General features: G+C 38.7%; 1 protein-coding gene and 1 long non-coding RNA gene across 4 annotated transcripts; both read right to left on the bottom strand.

The window, feature by feature from the left end:
• Positions 1 to 879: 879 nt before the first annotated feature.
• Positions 880 to 16620, bottom strand: LOC131228130 (calcium and calcium/calmodulin-dependent serine/threonine-protein kinase-like). The gene is made up of 9 exons (XM_058223961.1): positions 16587 to 16620; positions 9129 to 9252; positions 8503 to 8567; positions 8326 to 8395; positions 8165 to 8225; positions 4540 to 4623; positions 3526 to 3749; positions 2298 to 2505; positions 880 to 1056 (listed from the first exon to the last, which is right to left on the bottom strand). The coding sequence occupies exons 1-9, from the start codon at positions 16618 to 16620 to the stop codon at positions 880 to 882; spliced, it is 1047 nt and encodes a 348-aa protein (XP_058079944.1).
• A 2520-nt stretch (positions 16621 to 19140) lies between these two features.
• LOC131227929 (uncharacterized) lies at positions 19141 to 20655 on the bottom strand. Of its 3 annotated transcripts, none has more exons than XR_009162622.1 (4): positions 20219 to 20655; positions 19814 to 19990; positions 19606 to 19729; positions 19141 to 19473 (listed from the first exon to the last, which is right to left on the bottom strand). It is a non-coding gene; the product is annotated as an uncharacterized LOC131227929 (long non-coding RNA). The 3 variants fall into 3 exon arrangements; XR_009162621.1 differs by having other exon boundaries at positions 19819 to 19990; XR_009162620.1 differs by having other exon boundaries at positions 19606 to 19990.
• Positions 20656 to 25678: the final 5023 nt, after the last annotated feature.

Genomic DNA, 25678 nt, shown 5'->3' with positions numbered 1-25678 from the left:
CACATCTCTTCTATTTGTACAGAGGAAACAGTCCATTGCACGATACTGGATAGTGCTCCTAGTTGTAAGACTAGGATAGTCCAATCAATCAACCTAGATTATGCATTCCATCCAACACACTATTCATAGGAACTAATGCAGAGGCATTTTCACACCAGACTTGAGTGGAGTGGCCTAGGGATGCAGGGGCACACTCAGGGTGGGTGGCCCATGTGAGGCAGGTGGCTCGTCTGAAGCGGAACCTATGTGAAGTGGGGCCCATGAGCGGAGTTTGGCCGAGGTCCTAACCCATGGGATGTGGGACCTAGGCTGTGAGATAAAGGGATTGATTCGGCGCCGTCCTCTATCAGTTCAAGCTTTTAGAGCAAGTGGTTAATTGTCTGCATCAAACCATTTAAAATCACACCCAACAACATTTAAAAATAACAATGATACCACAGTTCTAACCAAATGACCAATAGTAAATAAAATGGACAGTCAAGATTGTTTATAAATAAATGACTCCGGTCAACAATTTCAACCATCCATTTGGTGGGGCCATCATATTTACTTATTGATGCAAGACAATTAACTACTTGCTCTAAAAGCTCGAATTGATACACATGCCCTGCTCCTGATGACTGGACATGCCTACTCCTAGGTCACGAAACATTCGTGGTGGAGCCCACCAAAGAAATACATGCCACATTGGCATGCGTGAAGAGAAACGTGAGTAGCTGTTGTTTTCACTTCCCACAATTCCAGACCAAACATCATGAAATTGGCCAAGTACTAAGCCTCCTCATTTTGTATAATCTTTTGCATATCTAATAATTGTGAATAACAATAATCAAAAGAAAGAGAAGCATATTGTTGATCAAAATCTTCAAAACAGATGAACTAGATTGGCCTCAAAGAGGAGAGGACTACATCTTGGAGGGAGCTGTCTCTCTTCATGGCAGCTTTGAACTCATCGAATGTGACCTTTCCATCACTATTGGCATCCATCTGATCGAAAATCTCATCAAGCTTCCCAGGTTCTGTTATGTCTGCTGGAAGGCAGTCTTTTGGCAAGGCCTATATGGATTTCAGTTAGCAGATATTTTCTACCATATACAATGTAAAACTACAGAGAAATGCTAAGGTGATTCCTGTGCAGGAAGACTGGAAAGGTGGAGATTCAGGTCGCACATGTACAAGATCCAGGCTGTTCATTAGGTGGGGAATGCCATGAATACACCTTGTCCCAAAATTCTGGTTGGTCCGCATATCAGGTGAGACACACAAATGTTGAACATAGATCAACATGTATGGTTCCCCTAGTAAGTGGATCGTTGTGATTTTTGGGCCAGGGCATTTTGAAGGTGGTCCCCATCAGATCAATGGACATATCTTGCACCTTTGTACTGCCTTAGCATTTCTTGAAACTCTGCAGACTTCAAAGGAAGGGTGAGAGATATTTACTCTAAGCATTGACGCTACTTCTTCCTTTGTGATGCATCCTGACCTGTCTGTATCATACGTCTGATGGGAACATAAAATGCACACATGTTAAGCTCAAAATTTTATGTAGAATAGAAATTCGAGATATGAAAAGATAATTTCATTTCACTTGATGAATACACAGTTCCTTGGAAGACATAGGCACGTGAAACAACTTGTGCATTAGGCCGTTCCAGAAAATGATCAAAATAGAGTTTATACGTAGCAAATGCAGCTGTTTGAAATTATTAAAAATGTTTTAAATTATGTTGATAAGCATTTTTGAATTCTGATTTGATAAGAGAAGCAATATATACAATATGCGACCGAAATAGTTGCCTTGTTCTCTTACCCATCAATGGTACAGGCAGTGGACCTCTCAATATCCTATGAGACTATCCAGAAGGCCCCATCATAGGATGTGCCATGGCCTAATATATCCCCTATCAGATGAAGTCAGCCATCCAATAAAAATGGATAATTGCAACCAACAGTCCACAACATACAGAATAGTCAGGACATCCAATGGCGAAGATTTTTTGGGTATCTCCCGGCCACCGTGGGCCCCACCAAAGTAAACAAGCAAATTCTCAATCCAACATTATATATTTACTCATTTTGTCAAAAACAAAATAAAATACTGCTGGAGAGTATCTTGAGTAGTACTAATTAACTCAGGAATAGTTACACGATCCTTGACAGCTTGACCCATGGATATGGGAGTACACTAAGATCTAGTTTGCAAAAGTGGTGCCCATTCGTTTATCGGGCCCCATCACGAAAGAATCTTCAAGATCTGTGTTTCCTCCTGTCTGTAGTTTACTGTAGTAAATTACCTGGAAGCAGAGCTGGAGAGCATCATCTCCATGTGAATTTCTGAGGCTTGAGAAGCCACATAGGATCTCTCTCATGTCCACAGTCCCGTCACGGTTGTTGTCGAATAGGTCAAAGACACGTGGAGCAAGGGGGGGGAGCGAGCTCATGTTCATTGCGTTTAGCACTTGTTCAAATTCGGAAAGAGTGGCATTGTCTCCATTTGCACATCTGCATTGAAGGCTTCTCATTTATTGATCAGACATTCAAAAAATTAAATAGTAAAAAAAATTATTTTCAATTTCGGGGCTAGACTACAACATGGGTCCATCAAACTTCACAAGATAAGGCCACTAATCCTCAACAGATCTGCACACAAGCAAACCAGTCTAGACGCCAATTTGTGAGTCTCACCGTTGATGGACAATTGCCTGAAAATCACATTGTTTTCATCTTGATAATTTTGTGATTTCGCCTATCAAATTTAGATTGCTATCTTTTAATAATAATTTTTAAAAAAAAAGATTTCTAACAATTTTCTTTTTATCAGTCTACCAATTTGGCGGTTGGGATATGCTCATCCAGTGGGGCCCTTGATTTAGGGGAGTCAATATTGGAATGTTACTTGCAATTTGATTAATCTTGTTAGAGGGAGTATTTAGTTTATTTCAGTGCTCCCTTGGGACACCATATCTTTGTCACTCAATTATTAATAAAAGAGGTTAGGGAGGTCATTCTGTCATTAACATGCCATTTTCCCAAAATCCCTCTCTCTACAACCAATCTCAATTAGTGAAGGCTGCTGTTTGGATTGCTCAATTGAACTGAATTACAGTAGTGCTGTTCATATTAGCAACTCCAAGTCGACCTTTAAAATGCATGGAATTGCAGTTAGGATTTGTCCATCATCACTACGAAACACGAATTACATTATTCCCACTTCCCACATTGAGTTTGGTCGTCTCCTCCATACTTTGAGTTCTTGCAAGTTCGTTCAACGGGGCATCTGAGCAGACCTTAAAACTAACATTAAAACATTAACATCATAAATCCATAAACCTTCACTTTGAGTGAACCATTTGATTTTTCATTCTTTTTTCTAGATAGGATTTAGATTGAATTCTTTACTGTTTTCCATGGGATTAGATCCCAAAAATATCCAATCATGCTATCTACATTCGTTCTATAACATTTTGCATCTGGTTTCGACCATAAGATACTAATGGTGGAGAGAGTAGAGAAGAAACTCACATTCTCTGGAAATGTTTTCTCAGTTTCTTGAGCTCCTCATGAGTAAGATCATGGGACCCTAACAGAGTCCTCGATCTCAAGAAAACCGTGCTACTCAACACACTCGCTATTGCTGCAGTGCGGAATTTGCACCGCGCATTGAAACTTTGCAGCCGTGAAACAACCTCCGAGTCCATTAGGTCCTCTTTTGCCGAGTCACCAATCACCCATGGATGCAGTAGAAGCTGTTTACAGGACAAATTTTATACTATAATAATGAATAACACTGTATATTATATAATGTGTGGGAATAAGGTTTGAAAACTCAGAATTCAGCTTAGAATTGGAGATGGCTTGTGTACTAGTTGACTCGAAACTCTACTTGGTTGCTTTTTTTAATTTCAACGGCTTGTCATCTACTCTGGTTTTTGGGATTGCTGATTACTCAATTTAGATTTTCTTTCTTTCTTTTTCCTAAAAAGAAAATTTAAATTACCTCCTCTAACTCAACCCAGGTCTTGATCAAGTTAAATTAGTGAGTTTTTCAATGACTTTATCTAGTTTTGGATGAGAAATTCATGAGAATGCCGATACTTAAACAGGAAATACACAAAATGTTTGAACCAGCATTTGCTCATCCCAATCAACATTATATGTGGGCCACCTTTTGGTGATCATATTTGTTCTTATGTGGGGGCTCCATGGTGGGTCAGAGGCACTAGAAAAAATCATCCCCATTGATTGATCCTAATATCTGTCTGGGCCGACATTACCAGCAGCTTATAATACCTAGAGATGGCCAACATGTATGATCGATGTGTTTTTAGATTTGAGCACAAGTAGCTAATGTAACATGAATGGACTAATGGTCATGCTATATACCTCTTGTGCAGTGGGTCTTCTGTGAGGATCGATGGTCAGAAGACTGGAAATCAATTACTTTGTAGATGAAGAGATGGTCTTCCAAGTATGTTCATCAGACAACACCAGGAATGACCTAAACAGTGCTTGTCAAAGTCTACTTTCTTAGCATACTTCTGAAAGTTCATAAACAGAGATGAAAAGAGAGGAAGTACTTGCAGACAGGCTGTTGCCAAACCAAGAATCCTCCAAATGCACCTACATGGTGCAATCATGAAAGAACTGGGATGTCCATAGGTGGGTCTCACTGTTAATGTCTGCTGACCTACAAATCATACTGCTCTGCTCATAATTTGTGCCCACACATATACGTAGGCGGCGTCTTACTGAAGTGACTGCAGATAGGCGGCTCCGATAAGATTCTTCATTTCCTAGATGAGATTATTAAGATTTTTTTGGATGTTCAATCGAATTGAATAGCAAGAACAGCATTTCTTAATGAGTAAATGACCACAGTAGGCTAGCCTCACTCCATTCGTAATGACAGAGTAGCAACCTGAATTGGAATTACTAACGTCTCAGTCCTACATACAATTAGGGGTTTGGTTGTCACTGGGAATTAAAATGATGACAAATGAATTGCAATTCAGTTCAATTGAACATCCAAACACACCTTCAGCACTAAAACAATAGCTAGCATACCCTGAAAGGAGGATGGGCCATGGCCTAATATCTCCCTTATCGGATGAAATCAGTCATCCAACAAAAAAAAGGACAAATATAACCAACAACCCGCAACGTACAGTACAGTGAGGACATCCACTGGCGAAGAATTTTGGGTATCCCCCATTCACCGTGGGGCCCGCCAATCTACACAAGCAAATTCTCATTCTAACATTATATATTTAACCATGGATGGACAATTGCCCAAAAATCACGTTGTTTTAAACGATGCTAGTTTTCTGATTTCTGCTATTGAATTTGGATTGCTGACAGTTCTATTTTTATCTGTCCACCAATTTGGTGGTTGGGATATGCTCATATAGTGGGATCCTTGATTTAGAGGAGTCAATATTGGAATGTTATTTGAAATTTGATTAATCTTGTTAGACGGAGTATTTATTTTGCTCCCTCAGGACATCATCGTATCTTTTATATATTCAAAAACTAATAAAAGATGTCAGGGAGGCCATTCTCTCGTTAACACACCATTTTCCCGAAATCCCTTTCTCTACAAATCTCAATTACAAAAGGCTGTTGTTTGGATTGCTCAATGGAACTGAGAAATCCAATGAATTCTTGTATTAGAGGTCTTGTTCTCTAATAAATAAAAGAGATCATGTTAACAGTAACTATGTATGTATCAAAGCAGCATGTGTGCGCCATCTAATTAGAGCTGGGCATGGGACGACTCAGACTCGTCCGACTCGTTTAGACCCGACTTGATCCGAACCGAGTGGGTTAGTCAATCCGAACCGAGTAGACTTCGTCCAATACGAACTTGTAACTCAACTCGATTCAACCCGAAATCCAACTCAGTACTGACTCAACTCGATCTGAAACCCAGCTAGAGTGTGTGTGTGTGTGTGTGTGGAAATGGAAATGGTTCTATGCGGTCGAGCTCATGGGAACTTCCCATGTGGTCGAGCTGTGTGGGCGCCACCATGATATGTGTCGAACATCAACACCGTGCATTTGATGGGTCCCCTTTAAGTGATGGGATATCCCAAAAATCAGCCGTGTACAGAACTCAGGTAGGCCATATATACCATCTAAAATCATGTGAAGACATGCCTAAAACATATAAAAGAACTTGGTGGGGCCCACACAAAGTTTTGATGCATCTGAAACTTGGTCTGACCCCTCATCCAAGTGGGACACACATAATGGATGGACTGGATTTGTGAAACACACCTCGGTGGGCCCAACAAATGATTATGAATGTTTTAATGGGAGGGTAACCCCTCTCAAATTTTGTACGTGGTGTCGCCCACAAAAGTCATCGATTGACTCGATTTTTAAGCCCGAGGCCCACCATGGAATGGTACATCTGACGCTTGGTGTTGATGTTCGACACGCATTACGGTGGGGCCCACACAGCTCGACCTCATGGAAAGTTCACATGACACGCATCTCTCTCCTACTTCTCTCTCTCTCAAGTCTCAAGCCACGCCCGCCCTCACCTACCTCTCTGTCTCTCCCTCTCTCTATCTCTCCAGACACGCCCGCCCCAACTTACCTCTCTCTCTCTCTCCGTGGGCTGAAGGTTGTGTCGGTCCTCCCACAACCAGCACGGGACCCCACACCGATCTCATTGCTGCCGTTCGGGCGGCTGAGGATTTTGGAGCTCAAAGGGTGCGATCTTTCGACATTGGACGCACGAGAGCTTCTTGAATTGAGGCACACTCTATATGTGGGATGGGTTTGTGGTGCATGAGATGTAATGGGCTTCTAATTTTGTTATGTTAGCTGTTGTTGATTTCTTAAATACCAGTATTGTAACTCAATTGTCATATTTGATAGGTGAGGCCTGGATTTTTTTAAATTTATTTAAGCCCTTTCCAAATGAATGTGTATATTTTTCAATTAATAAAACTCAAGGTGGTGTGATAACTTCAATGGTATGATCTTTGCATCTATTCTACAATGCAGTAGATCAAAATATTTTTGTGATTGGAATGAGTTAATCTCTAATAGGCAAACCCGATCCTGGTCACTACAGGTATTGTGCAATCATGGTCTTATCAGGCCCACTTCCCATTTTGCTTAACTTTTTAGTTCCCAAGTTGGTGGATGCCTAGTACATTCTGAAAATGTTACCACCCTGTAAAACCGTTGATTTGGTGCAGAATGGTGCGATGGATCTGGAACATTCAATCGGGGGGCTACCTAATTCAACTTCATCACCATTATCCTATCCTTTTAACTGATGTAAATGTTGAGCATTCGTCCATCCACTATTAGCCTGTCAGTTTAGATTGATTCACATGTTTTCCAATCTCATGAGCTTTATGGTATAAAAAAAAAATAGATTTAAATGATACAGTATTTATATTAATAAAAGCATATTTAACCATTATGATAGATTTTTAACTCCCCTTAAAAGGCTATTCCTTCAAGTAATGAGACAGACTAATGTAGCTATATAGTGGGGTGAAAGTTTCCTAAAATGTGGACAATTTGTCTTCCCCATACCTTGCCCCCACCGCCAAACAGAAAGGGAAAGGGAAAAGCCAAAAGACAAAATAAAAAATAAAAAAACCGCAAAATAGAAAAGAAAGGAAATAAGAAAAAGGAAAAAGAAAAAAGAAAAAAAAAAAAAAGAAAGAAAGAAAGAAAGAAAGAGGATTTGGATGCATAATTGAACCGGAATTTGAAGGTTCAGTTTAATAAAAGCCGTGATTTCAAAATTATACTGATGTTACCTTGTATTCATCATGAGAAAGGAATTGAAATACATGACTAAAAGGAAACTTGGAAACCACATTCAACCCACCACTACCAGAAAAAGGGTCGAAGGTGGGGGATAAAAGCCGTACATAAATCTACGGTTTTAGTCCGTAGAAAGACTGTAGCTATTAGTACCATAATCATTCTTTTGAAGAAATTGCAAGACCGTAGACACTGATACCATTGCTAGTACATTCCCTAATATATCAACTCATCTAAGCTAATACAGATAAAAACTTCATGCCATAATCATTCTTTTCTTTTTTTCCTTTTTCCTTTTTTTGTTTTTTCAGAAAGGTGGGAGCACACCACCTGTAACTTTGTTGATAAAGAAATTGGCTATACAAACATTTAGCAGGCCCACAAAAAGAGACGGGGCCTCGCATATCCCATACTGGCTCAGAACAATGCTAAAAGAAAGACAATAAAAAACAGAGGCGCCATACTCTAAACACAACCAGCCCACAAAGCCACTACATTACCAAAGCAGCAAGCAAACTACACTAGCACCGTTGGACAGCCTCCAGAAACCATACCACGGCTAAAGCCTCTACTGCAACACCAGACAAGCCTTCTTCACCTTCAATACCCAACAAAGATATCAACATCCATAACAGAGAACCACATGCCCCTCAAGCCTCAACAAAGGCAAAGAACACCACCTAGATCGCCCATACCTGGTTAGACCAGCCAGCTGAAAAACTACAAAGCAAAAAATCATGCGACCATTCCCAGACAACTGCATGACTTCCCTGCAGGCAACCATCCATAACAAATCTAAGCATTCATACTACCATATCACCATACTACCAGCTTAATCATTCCAAGCTACAACCAGCAGCAGCAAAAAGACTAAAAGCAATCCATCTGCAGCAATATAGAAACCAGGACCAGACGCCCACTCTGCACAAAAGTCCTTACATTTTTTTTTTTAATTTTCTTTCCAATGATAAAAGCAATCCCTACTCCTCCCATAGATTGAGAAGCAAGCTGGAAAGAAGAACTACCAAACCACTGCGTCCCTTTCTCATCCAATACAATCCGCAAGCATCAGGAACTTCAGAAGAAGACCCCACGCTAGGCCAGCATGCATGAATCAGACTCTAAAGAGGACCCTTGCAAAGGGAAAGCAAACACAGCAGCAAATCGATCAACTCTCCCAGACCCTGCCGCAGAAATCCTTCCACCATTCAGAGAGCAGGCTGCAGCAACAACCTGCAATGAAGACTACTGAGGATACTCCCTCCACTAGCTCCTAAAATAGACGAAAAATCCAGCAGCCACAATCAGCTACTATATATATATATATAAACAATCTGTTTCGAGGGGGGCAGCCCCTGAAGTAGCCATCCAGAAGACCAAAACTTCCTGTAACAAAGCTCCATCCACTTGCTGCAGCTGCAGCTGCAGCTAGAGAAGAAAGAAGCACCTGAAAACCTGGCAGAAGGGGGATATTAGATTGTACAGTTGTAATTATTTTATTATAGGATTTTCCTTATTAGATTGAATAGCTGTCAAATATCTTATTATAGGTTTTTCTTTATTAGATACAACTAGCTGTTGTACAATGCCTATAAGAAAGGCTTCTCTCCTTCGTATGATATATTGAGAAATAAAATTGATTTATTCTCACTTTACATGGTATCAGAGATAACTTTCCTTTGCTTATTTTCTGTCTATTTTTTTGTGCTCCGTAGAAGCGCAGAAATCTGGTGTTCCTCTTTCAGATTAGTCCTAAATGGCTACTTCACTTGACCCCAAATCCAATTCCACCAATGTTCAAGCAATTCATGATTCTTCCAATCCACTACACCTTCACTGTTCTGATCAACCAGGTATTACACTTGTCTCCCAACAACTCAATGGTGACAATTATGCCACTTGGAGTCGCGCCATGATCATTGCGTTAAGTGCTAAGAACAAGCTCTGTTTTATTGATGGATCTTATCCACACCCATCCATCTCCTCTCCTGACTTTGCATCCTGGACTCGTTGCAACAATATGGTGCTCTCTTGGATCCTCAATGCCTTCACAAAGGAATTGTCCAATTCGGTCATCTACACGGAATATGCTCATGACGTGTGGACAGATCTGCAAGATCGTTTTTCTCAAAGCAACGGCCCCTGCCTCTTTCAACTGCAACGATCCATCTGCTCCCACACACAAGGACAGACTTCCCTTGCAGTCTATTTTCTGGATTGAAGACATATTGAGATGAACTATCTTTTTTTACTACCCTCCCCGTGTGCACTTGTAGTGCTGCCAAGGATATCATTCCTCATCAAAATCAAGAGCGTCTTATACAATTCCTCATGGGACTCAATGAAAGCTATTCAGCAGTCCGAGGTCAGTTACTTTTTGTAACGCCCTGAAATTCAGGGGTCGAGCACAACTCAGCTCCCGAGTTTCAAAACATCACTTATGCAACATAAGTAATTATGGATGTATGTTGTCTGTAATAGTGCATAAAACATGGAATAGATTAAGCCAAACTGCAAACATAATTCAGGGATAAGTGAAAGTCGCAAGCGGAAGACTTAAAGAAATATATGTGAACATGTACAAGTCCCTGTAATATGTATGCTCTGCCAGGTCATAATTACAAGTGTTTGTTTTCAAAATATAAGTATCAAAATGAAATCATCTATTACAAAGAAAACTCAAAATCCCCGTAGATCAGGACACGGCTTACATGAACCCGCCTGAGAACTGCATAAAAAAAATGCGTCCTCATCATCCTTATACTCCTGCTCTGCCTCGGGGGTCGCATCATCATCTGCATCTAAGACAGAGTCTGGTTGGTGTTGAAACACCGTCCCAGAATGTAGGAGTGAGTGATCAACTCAGTGGAACTATACAGTAAAAGTTAACATGTTATCAAATCAATCAAGTAGTAATGATAAGGCAATACAATCAAACACGTCATAATTACTCATGTTAATGCAAGGATGTATGTAGAAATGATGCATGCTCTCGCCTGCACTCCCTCAGCGTCTTCATCTTACAGTACACATGACAACCTCCTGCAGTGCCAACGACGCCAACGCACATGCAATGCGGTGCATGAACATGATTACCAGGTTGTTATTAGTCATTTTCATACAGCAAGATTGGAAAGTTAAGGTACCTTCCTCATATCAATTTCCAAACAGTGATCCATTCTAGGGTCGTCAGTCCTAGACAATCTCATACGATCATATGGTTTTAGGTCGCTGCAAAGGGCTCATCACCAATTAATGCATGCCTATCATACCTTAGTTACTACCCTAAGGCTCGTCGCCTCAATGCAGTATCAAGGTATGCTCGAGGTCACTACAAAGGGCTCGTCACCAATCAATGTAAGCTGACAGCACGAATATAGTGTCCCATACCACCATAATCAGCTCACGAGTCTGGTGTGCTCACTGGTCACTACGGGGAGACTCGTTACCCCAGCGTAGGCCGACAGCTCGACCATGGTGTCCCATGCCACCATGTCAGGCTCATGAGTCTTAGCAGATCTAGGTACAATGGTTAACGGGATTGCATTAATAAGTTTGATACCTTAGATTCAAACAATAGCATCCATACATGATGCACATCCACCAGGACAATCGAGTTACTTGACGAACTCGACTAGCACGAGCGCACGTTGAGTTGAACGACATAGAGTACGCAAATACTCCGTGTGGCCAAACCACTGCCGAGAACCCTAATACGACTCGGGTTCGTCAAACACATCCTACATGGCGAAAACAACGTCAGCCACGAACTCAAGGTTTGTTACTGATTCCCTGGACTATTTCATAGTCCCAAACATCTTTAATTACAATAGATATTCATACTAACAGTTTAGAACAATAATGGAACAACAATTCTAATTATACAGTATATGAGCATTTGATGAATATCAACTTAACATGGATTTATACATAAATAGTGCTTGAATTTAAACCACAAATAATGTAAATTGCATGTAGGAAATCATACACACCAATAGGATAGTTGAGAATCTCTTCTCAACGTCCGTAAACAGGATAACATATTACGCACTTGATCATTCAGACATTTCTACAAACACTTAGACTACATATTCCAACATACATGACGTATGTTGGCGATAACACCCATTTGGACAATTCCTTTTGCCAAGGAGTTGACACACATACAACTAGCACAAATACACGACAATTAATCATGGCAAGCACATGTTCGTATTTCATACGTATACGATACTTTCTACATATACAAGGAATACACAAATCTCAATATATCTCATATATATCAGGAACATAAAATGAATATCGCATTTGGCATGTGAAATTACACCCACAACAATAATAAACCATTAACCGACATTGAAAGCCTTGAAAACCATAACCTATACGAATATAGTCCGCACCTTAAACCAGAAAAAACGCAACAGATCTGATTCAGACGATAGGTCTTCGTCAACGGCGACTAAAAAACCTAAGGCATGAATAAAATGAATTACATCAACACTTAGACTATTCTAAGCTCTAAAACAGACTAGGGTTTGATTGACTTACCCAAGAATGAACTTAAAATCACCGGAATAACGATTCAGAAATGATGGTTTAGGGACGCAGAATAACAAGGAAGAATCTCAAGATGATTCACCAGCTTCTCTCTCACTTTCTCTCTCTTTTCCTCTCTCTCTCTTAGCTAGGGTTAGAAAATTCGTATGGAATTGAGAGTGAGGGTTTTAAGGTCTTTATATAAGCCTAATATTGATGAAAATAGCCCCAGGGCCAAGGTATACTTAGGTTATAACCAAATCGGGCCTATTTCGATCCAACGGAGTGCTTCTGGTGGTCCCTTTTCCACGTGCGGTCGGACTTAAGCTCACCGACCATGGATCTAGGTCAGGCTGAGTTTTCGTACCGATCGGATTTATAGATCAACCGTGGCGGACCAATCTCAATTCAACGGTTACCGAAACTCGATCAGGTCCATAAGCACTATGACATGCCTGGGCCATCTTTCCTGATCCGAGGGTGAATTTGGGTCAGAATCCAACGGTCAGAAAGCTTAGAATCGGCGCGCAAGCGACACGACTCAGATTTCATAAATACATATTTAATTTCTCACCTTTCTCACACTCTTTACTCCGGACTCAAGCAAATCGACCCAGGACATCATCTGGTCTTGATTTTTGAGGTGATGGTCAAGCCCAATAAGGTGATTATAATTGTCTAAGATCATCGCTATCGGACTTTCGACGCGTGGTCCAGGGCCGATACAAAGTTTCTAAGTACTCCCGAGAGCAACTGGATTTAGCATTGAATCCTAGATTTCAGGGTAACATAGCGCTAACGGTTCTACAGGTTTTTGAGTCTTGCAGATCAAATTTAAAGTGATTGATGCCAATTTCACAAGCAATTGAGTTTAGCGCTAATTAACCCACATTTAACTTCTAAGGAATTTGAGGTAGTACTCGGGTCTTTGCACGAAATTTTCCGGATCATTACACTTTTAATGAATCCTCTCCCTACTGTCAACAAGCCATACTCCTTCTTCAAGAGGAAAAACAACGTGAGATCTGAGCTCCCATCCAGTCATCTGATGATGCAACAGCACTAGTTGCTCCATCCATGGGCCTCTCTCACAACTTTGGACAAAGCTCTTCTAAGGACACTCGTGGTCGGCGCCGATCTTCCTTCATTTGTGCCCATTGCGGATGGGTTGTTCATACAAAAGATAGGTGTCATGCACTCCATGGTTATCCTCCAGGTCATCGTCTCCATGACACTACTCCGACAAGACCCCCTAAAACATCCACTCCTAACAATCCAGACTCTTCCAACCACACCGTGTTTCCACCCACTTTTACTCCCGATCAGTACCGCCAAATCTTGAATCTACTCGATAAAGGTACTACACAGCCTACGGCCAACCTTGCAGGTATCTCCTCTTCCTCAACCATTTCTTCTTCTCCTTCTTCATGGGTCATTGACACCGAGGCAACCACTCATATGTCTCCTTCATCCTCTTCATTTCCCACCATTTCCCACTCTCTCTTCAACAAGGTGTCCCGTATCGGTATCGGTTGGCGTAACGGTGACCTCCAAAACCGATACGGATACGGGGGTGTAACGGCCCGTAACGGCGCAAAATTTTTTTTTTGCCAAAAAATTATGAAAAAATATGGATTAAATCCGGAATATTCTAAGCATTCCAAATATGCATTCATTTATAAATTGGAACATGTTTATGGTGGTGTAACGGTCCACTCTTTGGTGAGAAGTTGTATCGGACTGTCTGATGAATTTATGAACCAGATAACCTGAATTTGACTACAAAATTCATATATTTAATTTTCTAACTATCTACTATCAATGATAGATATATTAGAATGAATGTAATATGAAAATATCTTACATTTAAGTGTTTGCAATTATTTTTGAGGGCCAAAATTCATGCGTAAATAGAATATATATATATATATATATATATATATATATAAAATATAAAATGGCACCCCAAATATGTAAAATGCATATTAACATGTTCTACTATGATTAACACATCATATGGCATCATTAAAACAGCAAAAGAATCATTAAAAAATGATTTTTCGAATTTTCAAAAAAAGGGCCGAAATAAATGTGTAAATAGAAAAAAATATTAAAAAAATATAAAATGGCACCCCAAATATGTAAAATGCACATTAACATGTTCTACTATGATTAACACATCATATGACATCATTAAAACAGCAAAAGAATCATTAAAAAATGATTTTTCAAATTTTCAAAAAAAGGGCCAAAATAAATGCGTAAATAGAAAAATATATTAAAAAAATATAAAATGGCACCCCAAATCTGTAAAATGCACATTAACATGTTCTACTATGATTAACACATCATATGGCATCATTAAAACAGCAAAAGAATCATTAAAAAATGATTTTTCAAATTTTCAAAAAAAGGGCCAAAATAAATGCGTAAATAGAAAAAAATATAAAATGGCACCCCAAATCTGTAAAATGCACATTAACATGTTCTACTATGATTAACACATCATATGACATCATTAAAACAGCAAAAGAATCATTAAAAAATGATTTTTCGAATTTTCAAAAAAAGGGCCAAAATAAATGCGTAAATAGAAAAAAATATAAAATGGCACCCCAAATCTGTAAAATGCACATTAACATGTTCTACTATGATTAACACATCAAATAGCATGATTAAAACAGCAAAACAACCATTAAAAATTGATTTTTCGAATTTTAAAAAAAGGGGCCAAAATTCATGCGTAAATAGAAAAAAATATTAAAAAATTATTAAATGGCATCCCAAATCTGTAAAATGCACATTAACATGTTCTACTATGATTAACACATCATATGACATGATTAAAACAGCAAAACATATTAAAAAAATATATAAATACCTATTTTTGATGATTTTTTGAAAAATAGCCCACCGAGCTTTGATTCAAAAAAATCTATAATATAATGTGTTTTTATCTCAAATACCTAGCCAAGGTTGGTCGAAATTAGTAGTAGAAGGAGTGAGAAACAGTTTGGAAGCAAGGGGTTTCAAAAAAACAGCAAAAACAAAGTCTCTTCAGTCACCTTACCCACCGGCCAACTTGCACCTATTTCCCATATGGGCACTGTCCATCTCACACCATCTCTCTCTCTTAAAAATGTTTTATTTGTTCCCTCCTTTCATTTCAACCTTTTCTCTGTTAGCCAATTAACCCGCTCTTTAAATTGTTCTGTCACATTTTATCCTGACTTTTGCATATTTCAGGACCTACTTACGAAGATGATGATTGGACTGGGTAAAGAGCAAGGCGGGCTTTATCACTTTCCACCACAAGCCCTGCCGCCTTCACTGCTTTACATTCTTCTTCGGCCTCTTCAGCCCTTTGGCATCAACGTCTTGGACATCCCTCAAATGCTCGTCTTCACCATCTATCAAATACTTTTTCTAGTATTTTATTTTCCAAAAATTTCATTGTAATGTTTGTCCTTTAGCCAAACAAACTCGTTTACTATTTCCTTTAAGGTCTATTACTATAAATGATCTTTTTGATTTAATCCATGTTGACATTTGGGGACCCTATTCAGTCCCTGCTCTTTCTGGTGCACGTTATTTTTTAACAATTGTCGATGATTTTTCACGTGCAACTTGGACCTTTCTCATGCATCATAAATCTTCTACCAATTCCCTTCTTCGCTCCTCTTTTGCTATGGTTGCCACACAATTTCACAAGAAAGTTAAACAGATTCGTATAGACAATGGTGTGGAATTCTTTTCATATAACTTTCAATCACTCCTCAAGGAACTTGGTATTATCCATCAACATTCATGCCTTGCCACCCCACAACAGAATGGGGTCTTTGAAAGAAAACACCGACATATCCTTGAGGTTGCACGAGCCTTGCGATTTCATGCACATCTTCCTCTCGCTTTTTGGGGCGATTGTATTCTTACAACTACATATCTCATTAACCGCCTTCCTACCCCCCTTCTTTCAGGAGCAACCCCAATCCAAAAACTAACCTGTACACCTCCGCACTACTCTCATCTTTGTGTTTTTGGTTGTTTATGCTATGCTTCCACCTTATCTCACCATCGTGATAAATTCCAACCCTGTTCCCATAAGTGCATTTTTGTGGGCTACCCATATGTGCAAAAAGGTTACCGAGTTTTTGATATTTCCTCTTGTGAAACTTTTATTTCAAGGGATGTTGTATTTCATGAAGATATTTTTCCTTTTGCCAATCTTTCCACTCTTAACATGCTTGTCTTACCTCTTCCTTCTGTAGAAGCAGATGACTGTAACATCCCTGCCCCTACCCCCTCTACCGAATCCCCTAATATTCCCCCTCCTGCATCTTCCCCACCTCCGTCCCCTACTCCCTCCCCCACGTCCACCCGTCGTACTACTCGTCGTCCCCGCTATCCACCAGTTTGGCTACGTGATTTTGAGTGTTTAAATGCCGCCATGCCTTTTTTCCCAGCATCATCCACTTCAGGTAAAGTTTTGACTACGCCAAAATCGCTAATTTGCGACGGACCAAATCCGTCGTAAAACCAAATAAACAATGGATTACTGGATCGTTTTTTCTTTCGTCAGATTAAATCTGTCATTTAATCTGAGATAGATAAGGTCATCGCCTTCTAGCGACGGATAAAATCCATCGTAAATAAAAAAATCCGTCGGTAAAATTTAAAAAATTAGTTGTCACTAAAAACATTAGCGACGGATAAGATCCGACCTCAAATCCGTTGTTGATTTTCAATGGTCAGAGATTAGCGACGGAGAAAGTTCGTCGCTAATATGAGTAAGCGACGGACCTAGAATCCGTCGTTATTTTCCACGTTCGGAAATTAGCGACGGATTTGGTCACTAAAATATCTGTGAATAAAAAAATATATATCAATAAATTATTATTATTTTTTTAAAAAAAATCTTGCACCTGATAGTCATTCAAAAAATAATTCACACTATTGTTTGATAAGATCCTATTCACAAAATTGGTAACAACTCAATTCAATAAAAGAGGAAATGTCCCAAGTATCCCACTCCAACAAAAATTGACTTTTAACCCTCCTAACTAAACACTTACCCCCCAAACTAGGACCATACAAAAGAAATTACCCGGAACTTCAACTGTTGGCTATGCCTTGCCTTGAATTGGTTACTTGGTATCTTCTCTTGTTCAACCTTCTTTTGAGCCCTTCCTACATATATTACAAACAACCAGTTTCAATCCAAGAAAAGACTAGCTAACCCCTCATATATTACAAATAACCTGCTCAAATCCATAAAAAGTAAATAGTTTAATCAACTGAAACCAATTAACAAAATAAAAGATTAGAATTCATCCTAGCCATTAGAGGTTCAGGTAAGAGCGTTTCTTAACTTCATAATATTCACTGGGAGAGCATAATACAGTTTGAAAAGATCTTTAGATGTTGGAATCAATACACAACAGCGCAATCCAATCTGCATTTAATGCACTAGTGTCTAACAAAATTACCAAATGAAAGTGTAGGAACTACGAAATTCCTATTTCCCAACAAGATACACCTGCATAATCAGAAGATAGCAACAACTTGTCAGTGCTTGTAACTGCTTTCATTTATGAAACTGCATCTCTATTACCATTTCACTCCAAGAAAAAAAGGGGGCTTTAGCCTCGGTTCAAATCTGCGGGTAAAAGGGTTAAAAACTGAGGCTAAAGCCTTTAGCCTCAGTTTTGCCTCAGTTATCCAAATCAAGGTTGAAACCCCCATGGCTAAAGGCTTTAGCCTCAGTTTTAGCAACCGAGGCTAAAATGACTTTTATAGCCTCGGTTGTTCAAGTGAGGCTAAAAGAACCTTTTTAGCTTCAGTTTTTTTGAAATGAGGCTAAATGAAAATTTTAGCCTCCATTGTTTCCAACTGAGACTAAATCCAAATTTTAGCCTCAATTGCCTCCAACCGAAGCTAAATCTATTTTTAACCTTGATTCTCAACAACCGAGGCTAAAGCCTTTAAAGTACACAATCAAGACTTTCAAGAACATGATTGTGTCCAACTATTCTCAGTTAAAGAAAACAACTAAATTACCCAATGTGACCAGAGTCTTGATCAAGTAAACTCTACAAGTTCGTTGAGTAACACTGCCAATCTGCCATTAATCACATCACTTATCCACGCAGTCTTAATAGTACTATAAGTGCAACCCTCTAGAAATTATGCCTTACTAATCCAGGGTCTAAGAAAGTACCACCAATGAGTCAAGGAATCCCATGACCAATTTACTCTCAGCAGTTGATATCTTTTCAGCATCCTCAGTTGTGGTTACATTGTGAATACCAGGTCCTGTTTTCTTCTTAATCCAAGTAACAATAGCATTCCTGTGTATTCAATTCAGAGAGCATTGGCACCAAATCATGTCAGCGAATTCACTGAAGATAGCATAAGAAAGGCTTGAATAGTGGGTGAAGTCACCAACTCAGACAAACAGGAGGGTACCCATTTAACAACTGGGTGGGCAATTTAACAGGATCTACTGATGACCTAAAGTATATTAGCTAATCAATGATGGTACATAAGACACACTAATAAAGATTTCCATTTAGGTATCACCAAGTATCTAGAAATCAAATATTCAATTCCTATTGCTATGATTACCTTGATCAATTAGAAAAAGATGTTAGACCAAAGATGTTAAAAGAATTAGTAGAAGACATGGAAATATGAAAAGATAACACTCACATTTTTCCAGCTATGGTCAAAGAATATGAAAGCTGTCCATCCCAGCTCTGCTAAGACCAACAAGATCACCAATATAGAATACTGGTAGGATTAAGGAAACCATTTACTATTAAGAAACAAAATGAGTGATGTCAGGAAATTCCTTGTGGGCTTTTATTAGGGCCAAGAGTGATGTAATTGACTGGACAATGGTGTCACCTGCTTCGAGTGACTCAAAAATCAAATTTTGAGTTATAAAAGTACCTGATAAATCCACTTAAAAAATTGAAAGAATGACCACTGATCAGACATCTCTGACAAGGTGTGACAAGCTGGGAATTTAAGTAGCAAAGCAAGAAATATGCGTATGCCAGCATAAACTCCCAACACAAGAATATAAATCCAAAAATAGAAAGAATCTGAGTTCCGGTTATCTTTTCCTCCAGAACCTTCCTGCAATGCAGTTTGGGAAGCATGTATGAGTACAAGGATATAAAAAACTATTGTACAGCAATAGCAAAAAGGGACCATGGGTCTGCCACAACAATATGAAAATGTAAATTTCAAGCATAATACTACACTCACATGTAGATATATGTTACAAATACTGAACTGAGTCCAAACCAAAAGAATCTAATAAATAGCCTTGAGATCACCATACCTCTAGCTGTTGAATAAGCCCCAAATGTGAGCAGGACATCCAAGCAGCCTACAAATTCAGAATGGAATTTGATGTGAGAAAGACAGAAAAAGAAGTAACAAAGAAAATATCCAAATCTGAGAGTTATTTTACTTAACCCCCATCTGCTTTGAGGCCCATCAAATAAACGGTTTGGATCATTGAAATGTGACACGAGATCCAGCTGCTGCAGTCCCTACTTATAAAACCCCAATAACAAGTGCCTGCTGAAATTCGAGGTAGAACTCTTCGCTATAAATACTGGGAAATTTCATCAGTTTCTGTCATTTCCTGTAAATTAAACAGAATGATTGTAAATCAATCTACTTTGCATCCAAACGCAACAACACTGGAATAATTCATCAACCAAATTGACAAGTCTGGTTTACAAACAAAATCCAAGGGCAACTCGAAAGCAATTGCAATACATAATTCCAAAGATAAAGTATTAGTTAAAAGACCAAATACTTGAACTTTCGGTTTACAACAAATAGCAACAGAAGGGAAGCAAACATGTACCTGGACTTGCCAATCTTCATTCCTTGCACAACCATAAACTCGCATCATCTAGGTGCTTAGAGCACAGACGCCTGCTGTGGTATTTAAGTTCTACGAATTATCATGAAAAGGTTCATAGCACTTATTCTCTTAAAAGAGTTACAATCTAATCAGCCACAAGATCTTCCTTCTACGATTAGAAGTCTCTCATAACCCATGAAGTATCAACTCACCGTTTTACCGGACACAAATATTAGAGCTGTTGTTTTCAGCTCCCTTATCCGCATTATGACTGCAGCAAAACGCTGTTGTAAAAAACAATTTGAGAAGGAAAATTAGTCATTATTGACAAAAGATACAATGCAATGAGGATTCATATAGGCTGAATTTGTGTCTGCCCTCAATCAAAGTGGGAATCAACTTGTGAACAGTTGGGGCATAAAAATAAAAAATAAATAAATAAAAGTGGGCCCGAGAAAGTTTCAACTCCCTGTTGTTTTTAATGATGTGGCCCACTTTAATTTTGGATGTACCTTATGTTTGAGCTTGTCCTTAAATTTAGTAAATCTGGCAAATCATTCAAAGTTGGTATTCCTGACATGGTCAGATTAATTGGGCCATATGTTACTATTAAAATATTGAATCGAATAACTTTCAAACATGTTTTATAACATCGACTTTGATAACTGTGCATGACCAAAATCACTGCCAAATCAAATTTCTGGACAAAAGAAAAAGGTGAATACCAGTTTTTGGGCCATAGCTTGTAGATCGATCCTTGCAATCAGCTTTATGGTGAGGCTGCAGCAGTGTAATTCGGCTGTGCTAGTTTCTACAAGCAATGTGGTGGATCCCAGTAAGACTATTTAAATTTGAACATACAAAATATTCTCTCCGCAATTAAAGAAGATTGAAATGGAGAGATTGCTGTTGGAATCGATGGTGTATTTGGTGGTGGTGGTGGTGTTGTTGTTGGCAGTGGCATTGCCTTCCACAGGCTTTCTTGAACGTTGACGGCCTCTATGCATGTGGCACTCACAGTACTTTTGATCTGACACCACATCCTTAGAGCATCACCATTTCTTTCCATCTGTTCTTCTGCACCTTCCCGGCTCTGGTTCCATGTTATTTCTATAGTCAAAGCACATATTTCTGCAACCAAGCCCTGAAATAGGAGAAAGAAGGAAAAAAAAAAAATTAACCATTCAAAGACAGATGACAAATGAAAAATAAATATTACTCTTCAAATAAGGGATAAACATGCCATCCTCCCTTGTTTCAGATTATAACTCTGATTACAGCCCTGTAGACGATGTACCATTCATTATACAAAAACTGCAAACCTTGCACTCTAGCTGCTTTCCTTTTCATTTTCCTTGTCCTTACCAAACTATGGAAGAAATATAGAACACCCAAAAGATGAACTCTCAAGCACATACATAAAGCACTAACAAATCAAAGCAGTTAGTTCAAAAGAAAAAAAAAATAAAGTGAAAGGAAGTCCAAAGAACAGTTTTAGGGTGGATTTTCTATATTGCATACATCGAAATCCGAAAGAAAAAAAGCTACGGAGCCAAGAGGTGCAATGGGATCATGGAGATCAGTTTCTACACTCGCTACAATTGTGGTCATTAAGAGAATCTTAAAAAAACATATTATACCTGTAAACTAGTACTCGAAGCTTAGGTACAAGATTTTACCTACTGCCATGCTATGCAATGGCTAGGCACATTCCATAGGTACTCCAGAACTTCGAAGTTCAGCAATGACACCCATTTTCTCCTTGAAAAAGCACTCCATGTTATCCACCTACAAAAAGAAAATCACAAGAATTCCAGTTCTGAATAAGAATACAAAGGCAATGCACAACAAGCATTAAGATGACATGCAAGTCCTGCACTCATCAGAACAAATAGATCCCCATGGACTACTTTTAAGATGCAACAGAGGAGTCAGTACTACAGACTGCTACCACACTGTCACAAGAGTTGCACCAATACTCGATGTCAGTTGCTGCTAAACAACTATCAAATATTACGTGTAGTACAACTGCAAACAGAGAAACAACCGTAAATTGCAAAAGATACAACTCCAATTCTAGTAGATGCTGAAATTAAACTACCAATCCTTGGCAGTCTGCCCAAGTACACAATTATTCCTGTTCTAAATATGATTCGCAAAACAAGTTACACAAAAGACAACCCCATATAGTGTGGAGAAGGCTATGTTGATGATCATATTACTAACATATTTTGTTAAATTATAATTTTAGTTATTATTTTAATATAAATTATTTGGATATGGCTGGCCATTTCTGAGACAGATCTAATACCCACGTTGCATGATATTGGACACAGGTAGCCATGTCTAACTGCACAAAATCTAAATTGAAGCAATGACATGTTCAGGTGAGGGAGCAGTTGGGTTTTTAAAAAAAAGCGTAGAACATTTTCAAAAGCAATTTTAATCATGTGCTTAGGGATCTACTTCCCATCTAGATGAAATCAAATTTCCACAAGGCAAAAGAAGATGAAAAGAAAATTTTCAAGTTATAAGAAACATCACAAGTAACTTACAAATATCACACCAATAGATAGTTCAGCCCAAATACATTCATCATCCATTCACCAATATATATATATATATATATATATATATATATATATATATATATATATATATATATATATATATATATATAAATTATAAGTTTTTATTTTCATTTACATTCACAAATACATTCATCATCCAACTATTAACAACATTTACAAAAAATAAAATATATCCAACCAACTCTTAATAATAATTTGCAACTTAAGCTGCTAGGAAGCGTCATGTACCGCAATGTCTTACGGCAGAGCGGGTTCTGAGGAGTTACAAGTTGACCCTGACAACAGCATATAAATGAAGCGATAAAGATATAAATGATTCAAGATTAATTAAAGGTTTCGAGAACTTACATCCACCTAACTCTTATTGCCAAGTAGTCCTGACGAAAATGCATCCACACTACGAGAAGGGGAAAAAAAAATTGTGGCTGCACCGATACGGTCTAGTATGAACGGCTACCTACGTACCCAATGTTGGAAGATTGGGATCAAGCCACTATGTAATTCTTAATATTTGGCATATTTCTTTCGATAATGTTCCAATAATATCATCATTTGGCATATTTCTTTCGATATCGTTGTGAGATTTTCAAAATCTCAACAATATCTCTCCTTGACTAAAAGTAACCAATTATAGCTTCAAACTAAAATTCAACCCTTAAAATAATTGAATTTTGGGAGAAGAAAAGGAAGAGATGGATTAGAGAAATCTGTTGTAATACAATTCGAGGGAGGGATGAAATAGGAAAGTAGAATATACCTCAGTGGAGGTGAAACGGAATGCAGGACCTTCCGTTTAAAGGTGATGGTCGATGGACGATGACGCTCCAACAGCGCAGGGAGGATTTCTCGATGGGTTTGGGCATGTTCGCCATGAACATCACATAAGAAATGGCCTGGATCTCATGAATGGCTGCCCTGCTGTAGCAGGTGTTGAGAGGCCCCCTCTCCATCTCACTCGAGAGTCTAGAGATAGTGTTCTTGACTGCTATCTCCAACGTGCGTTGTGCATTCCAATTACTAGTGCTTACTAAGTGAAATCTGATTAATAGCCAAAGTAATCTATCTTCAATTCATTTCAAAGCTCTAAATGTTTTGGAATAAAAACTCGAAAATATATCTAGACTGGATAGGGCCCGTACCTGTTTGGACTTAAAACCCCAACAAGTGATTGGATGAATTAGAAGAATAGTTTTCTTAAAGAACGAAAGATATATTCAAATACTAATGCAGCAGCAATAAACCAGACTAACAATGGTATACATGCATTAAGTCTATTGAAGAAAGCATGCCACTACATCTATTGATTTTGTATAAAATCTGAATCAGGGACCTAAATTCCTACAGACTGTCACCTCCAATTTGATACAAATCACAAAACTATGTCGTGTGAGTCTCGAGAGGACTGGTCTTGTGACTATTTGAACCAGGTGGCCTAAAAAATACACATTTTTGTTTCAGGAATTTTATCAAACATGTGACATGCTTGTTGCTCATTGGAATTCCATCAAACACATTTGCATAGATCTTGCACACATGTTCCAGGATGGAACATGTTGCATAGACAGGCTGCCTTACACATGTGTGGGCTTAGCAAAGCTCCCACACCATCAAGTGATTTGGGCAGACAATACCATCATCCAAGATTCAGCTCAACAACATGCACACAATATTTTAATGAATTTCATCATTGCCACTATCAGCACCACCCAATGACCAAGAACATGGATATCCATGTTCTAGCATGAACAAGCATACAGTATGAACCTACGAATGCAGGTATACATGACCGATCGATTCAAGCAGATTGAAGAGAAGTTCATGCAAAGATATTTCACATTCCAGTTATATCATCTCCATCTTCAACAACACCTGCATATACAAGAAATTATCTACAATATCAAGTTTCAAAAATAAAAACACCACAAAAAAAATAAATAAATAAATAATCAAGAAGAACATTTAAAACAAAAAACAAAAACAAACAAACGCAGATCGAAAAAAGGACACCGAAGGGAGATGATTCTAATAATATGAAAAGGCGGAGAAATGGCTAAAATCGAAAAATCTGAAGAAAAAACAGACGGACGGTTCTGATTCAATTGGACCCAGATAACAGCAAATCTGGAAACAAATCCACCCAAACCACCCATTTACATAAACAGAAACTCAAAATCGGTTAAAAACCACCAAATCCAACGCCGATTTTTTGCATCAATGCCTTAAATCCCTCGAAAAACTCGAAGAAGGAGAATAAATCCAATTCCAGCTATCAAAACCGGTTTCCTCGAGCAATATCGGATCGGGAAGAAAAAAATAACTGAAATGATCATCGATCGTACAACATGAAACTGGAGAGAGATCGGAAACGAGATTTCATACTGTATAATGGAAATCACAGTGGGCGACGGAGCTCCTATCTGGACGGAGTCCGTCCTTGCAGGGCCGCGTCCATCTTAAATGGTGGGGGCCACTCATCTACCGTCTGCATGTGCATGTGTAGCTAGCAATCACTCATCATATACCCATCCAAAACCACATTTCCAAAGCCACAAGACATCAGAGAGAGACATCCACAAGCCCCGATTGTTTCAATGGTGGACAGGCATTAATTCAACAGAAACTGGAGATCTAAACATAACAGAAAGTGGTGTGTAGAAAGAAAAACTCACCTATTTGAAGATGATGCTCGATGGAAGATGACGCTCCAACGGCCCTGGGAGGATTTCTCGACGGAAGATGAGGGAAAAGAGGAAAAGAGCGAAAAGAGGAGGGGGCGTGGGATGGTTTCCCGTTGACATTAAGTAAAATTTTCAAATCCATATATTGTGAGTTTACCATAATATATAACACAAGCTCTATTAATGGTCGT

This window comes from Magnolia sinica, chromosome 15 (assembly GCF_029962835.1).
Source record: "Magnolia sinica isolate HGM2019 chromosome 15, MsV1, whole genome shotgun sequence".
NCBI lineage: Eukaryota > Viridiplantae > Streptophyta > Magnoliopsida > Magnoliales > Magnoliaceae > Magnolia > Magnolia sinica.
Note: the sequence above shows the minus strand (reverse complement) of the source record. Positions and strands in the feature narration are given on the sequence as shown.

Excerpts from the sequence above, each read along its gene's own strand:
- LOC131228130 (XM_058223961.1), bottom strand. The coding sequence starts at position 16,620 with ATGTTACAGTCATCTGCTTCTACAGAAGGAAGAG. Across the intron at positions 8,396-8,502 it reads TGTAGTTTTTCAGCTGGCTG|GTGAAGAAGGCTTGTCTGGT; the intron begins GTCTAACCAGGT and ends TGGGTATTGAAG. Across the intron at positions 1,057-2,297 it reads CTCTCCAGCTCTGCTTCCAG|GCCTTGCCAAAAGACTGCCT; the intron begins GTAATTTACTAC and ends AAATCCATATAG.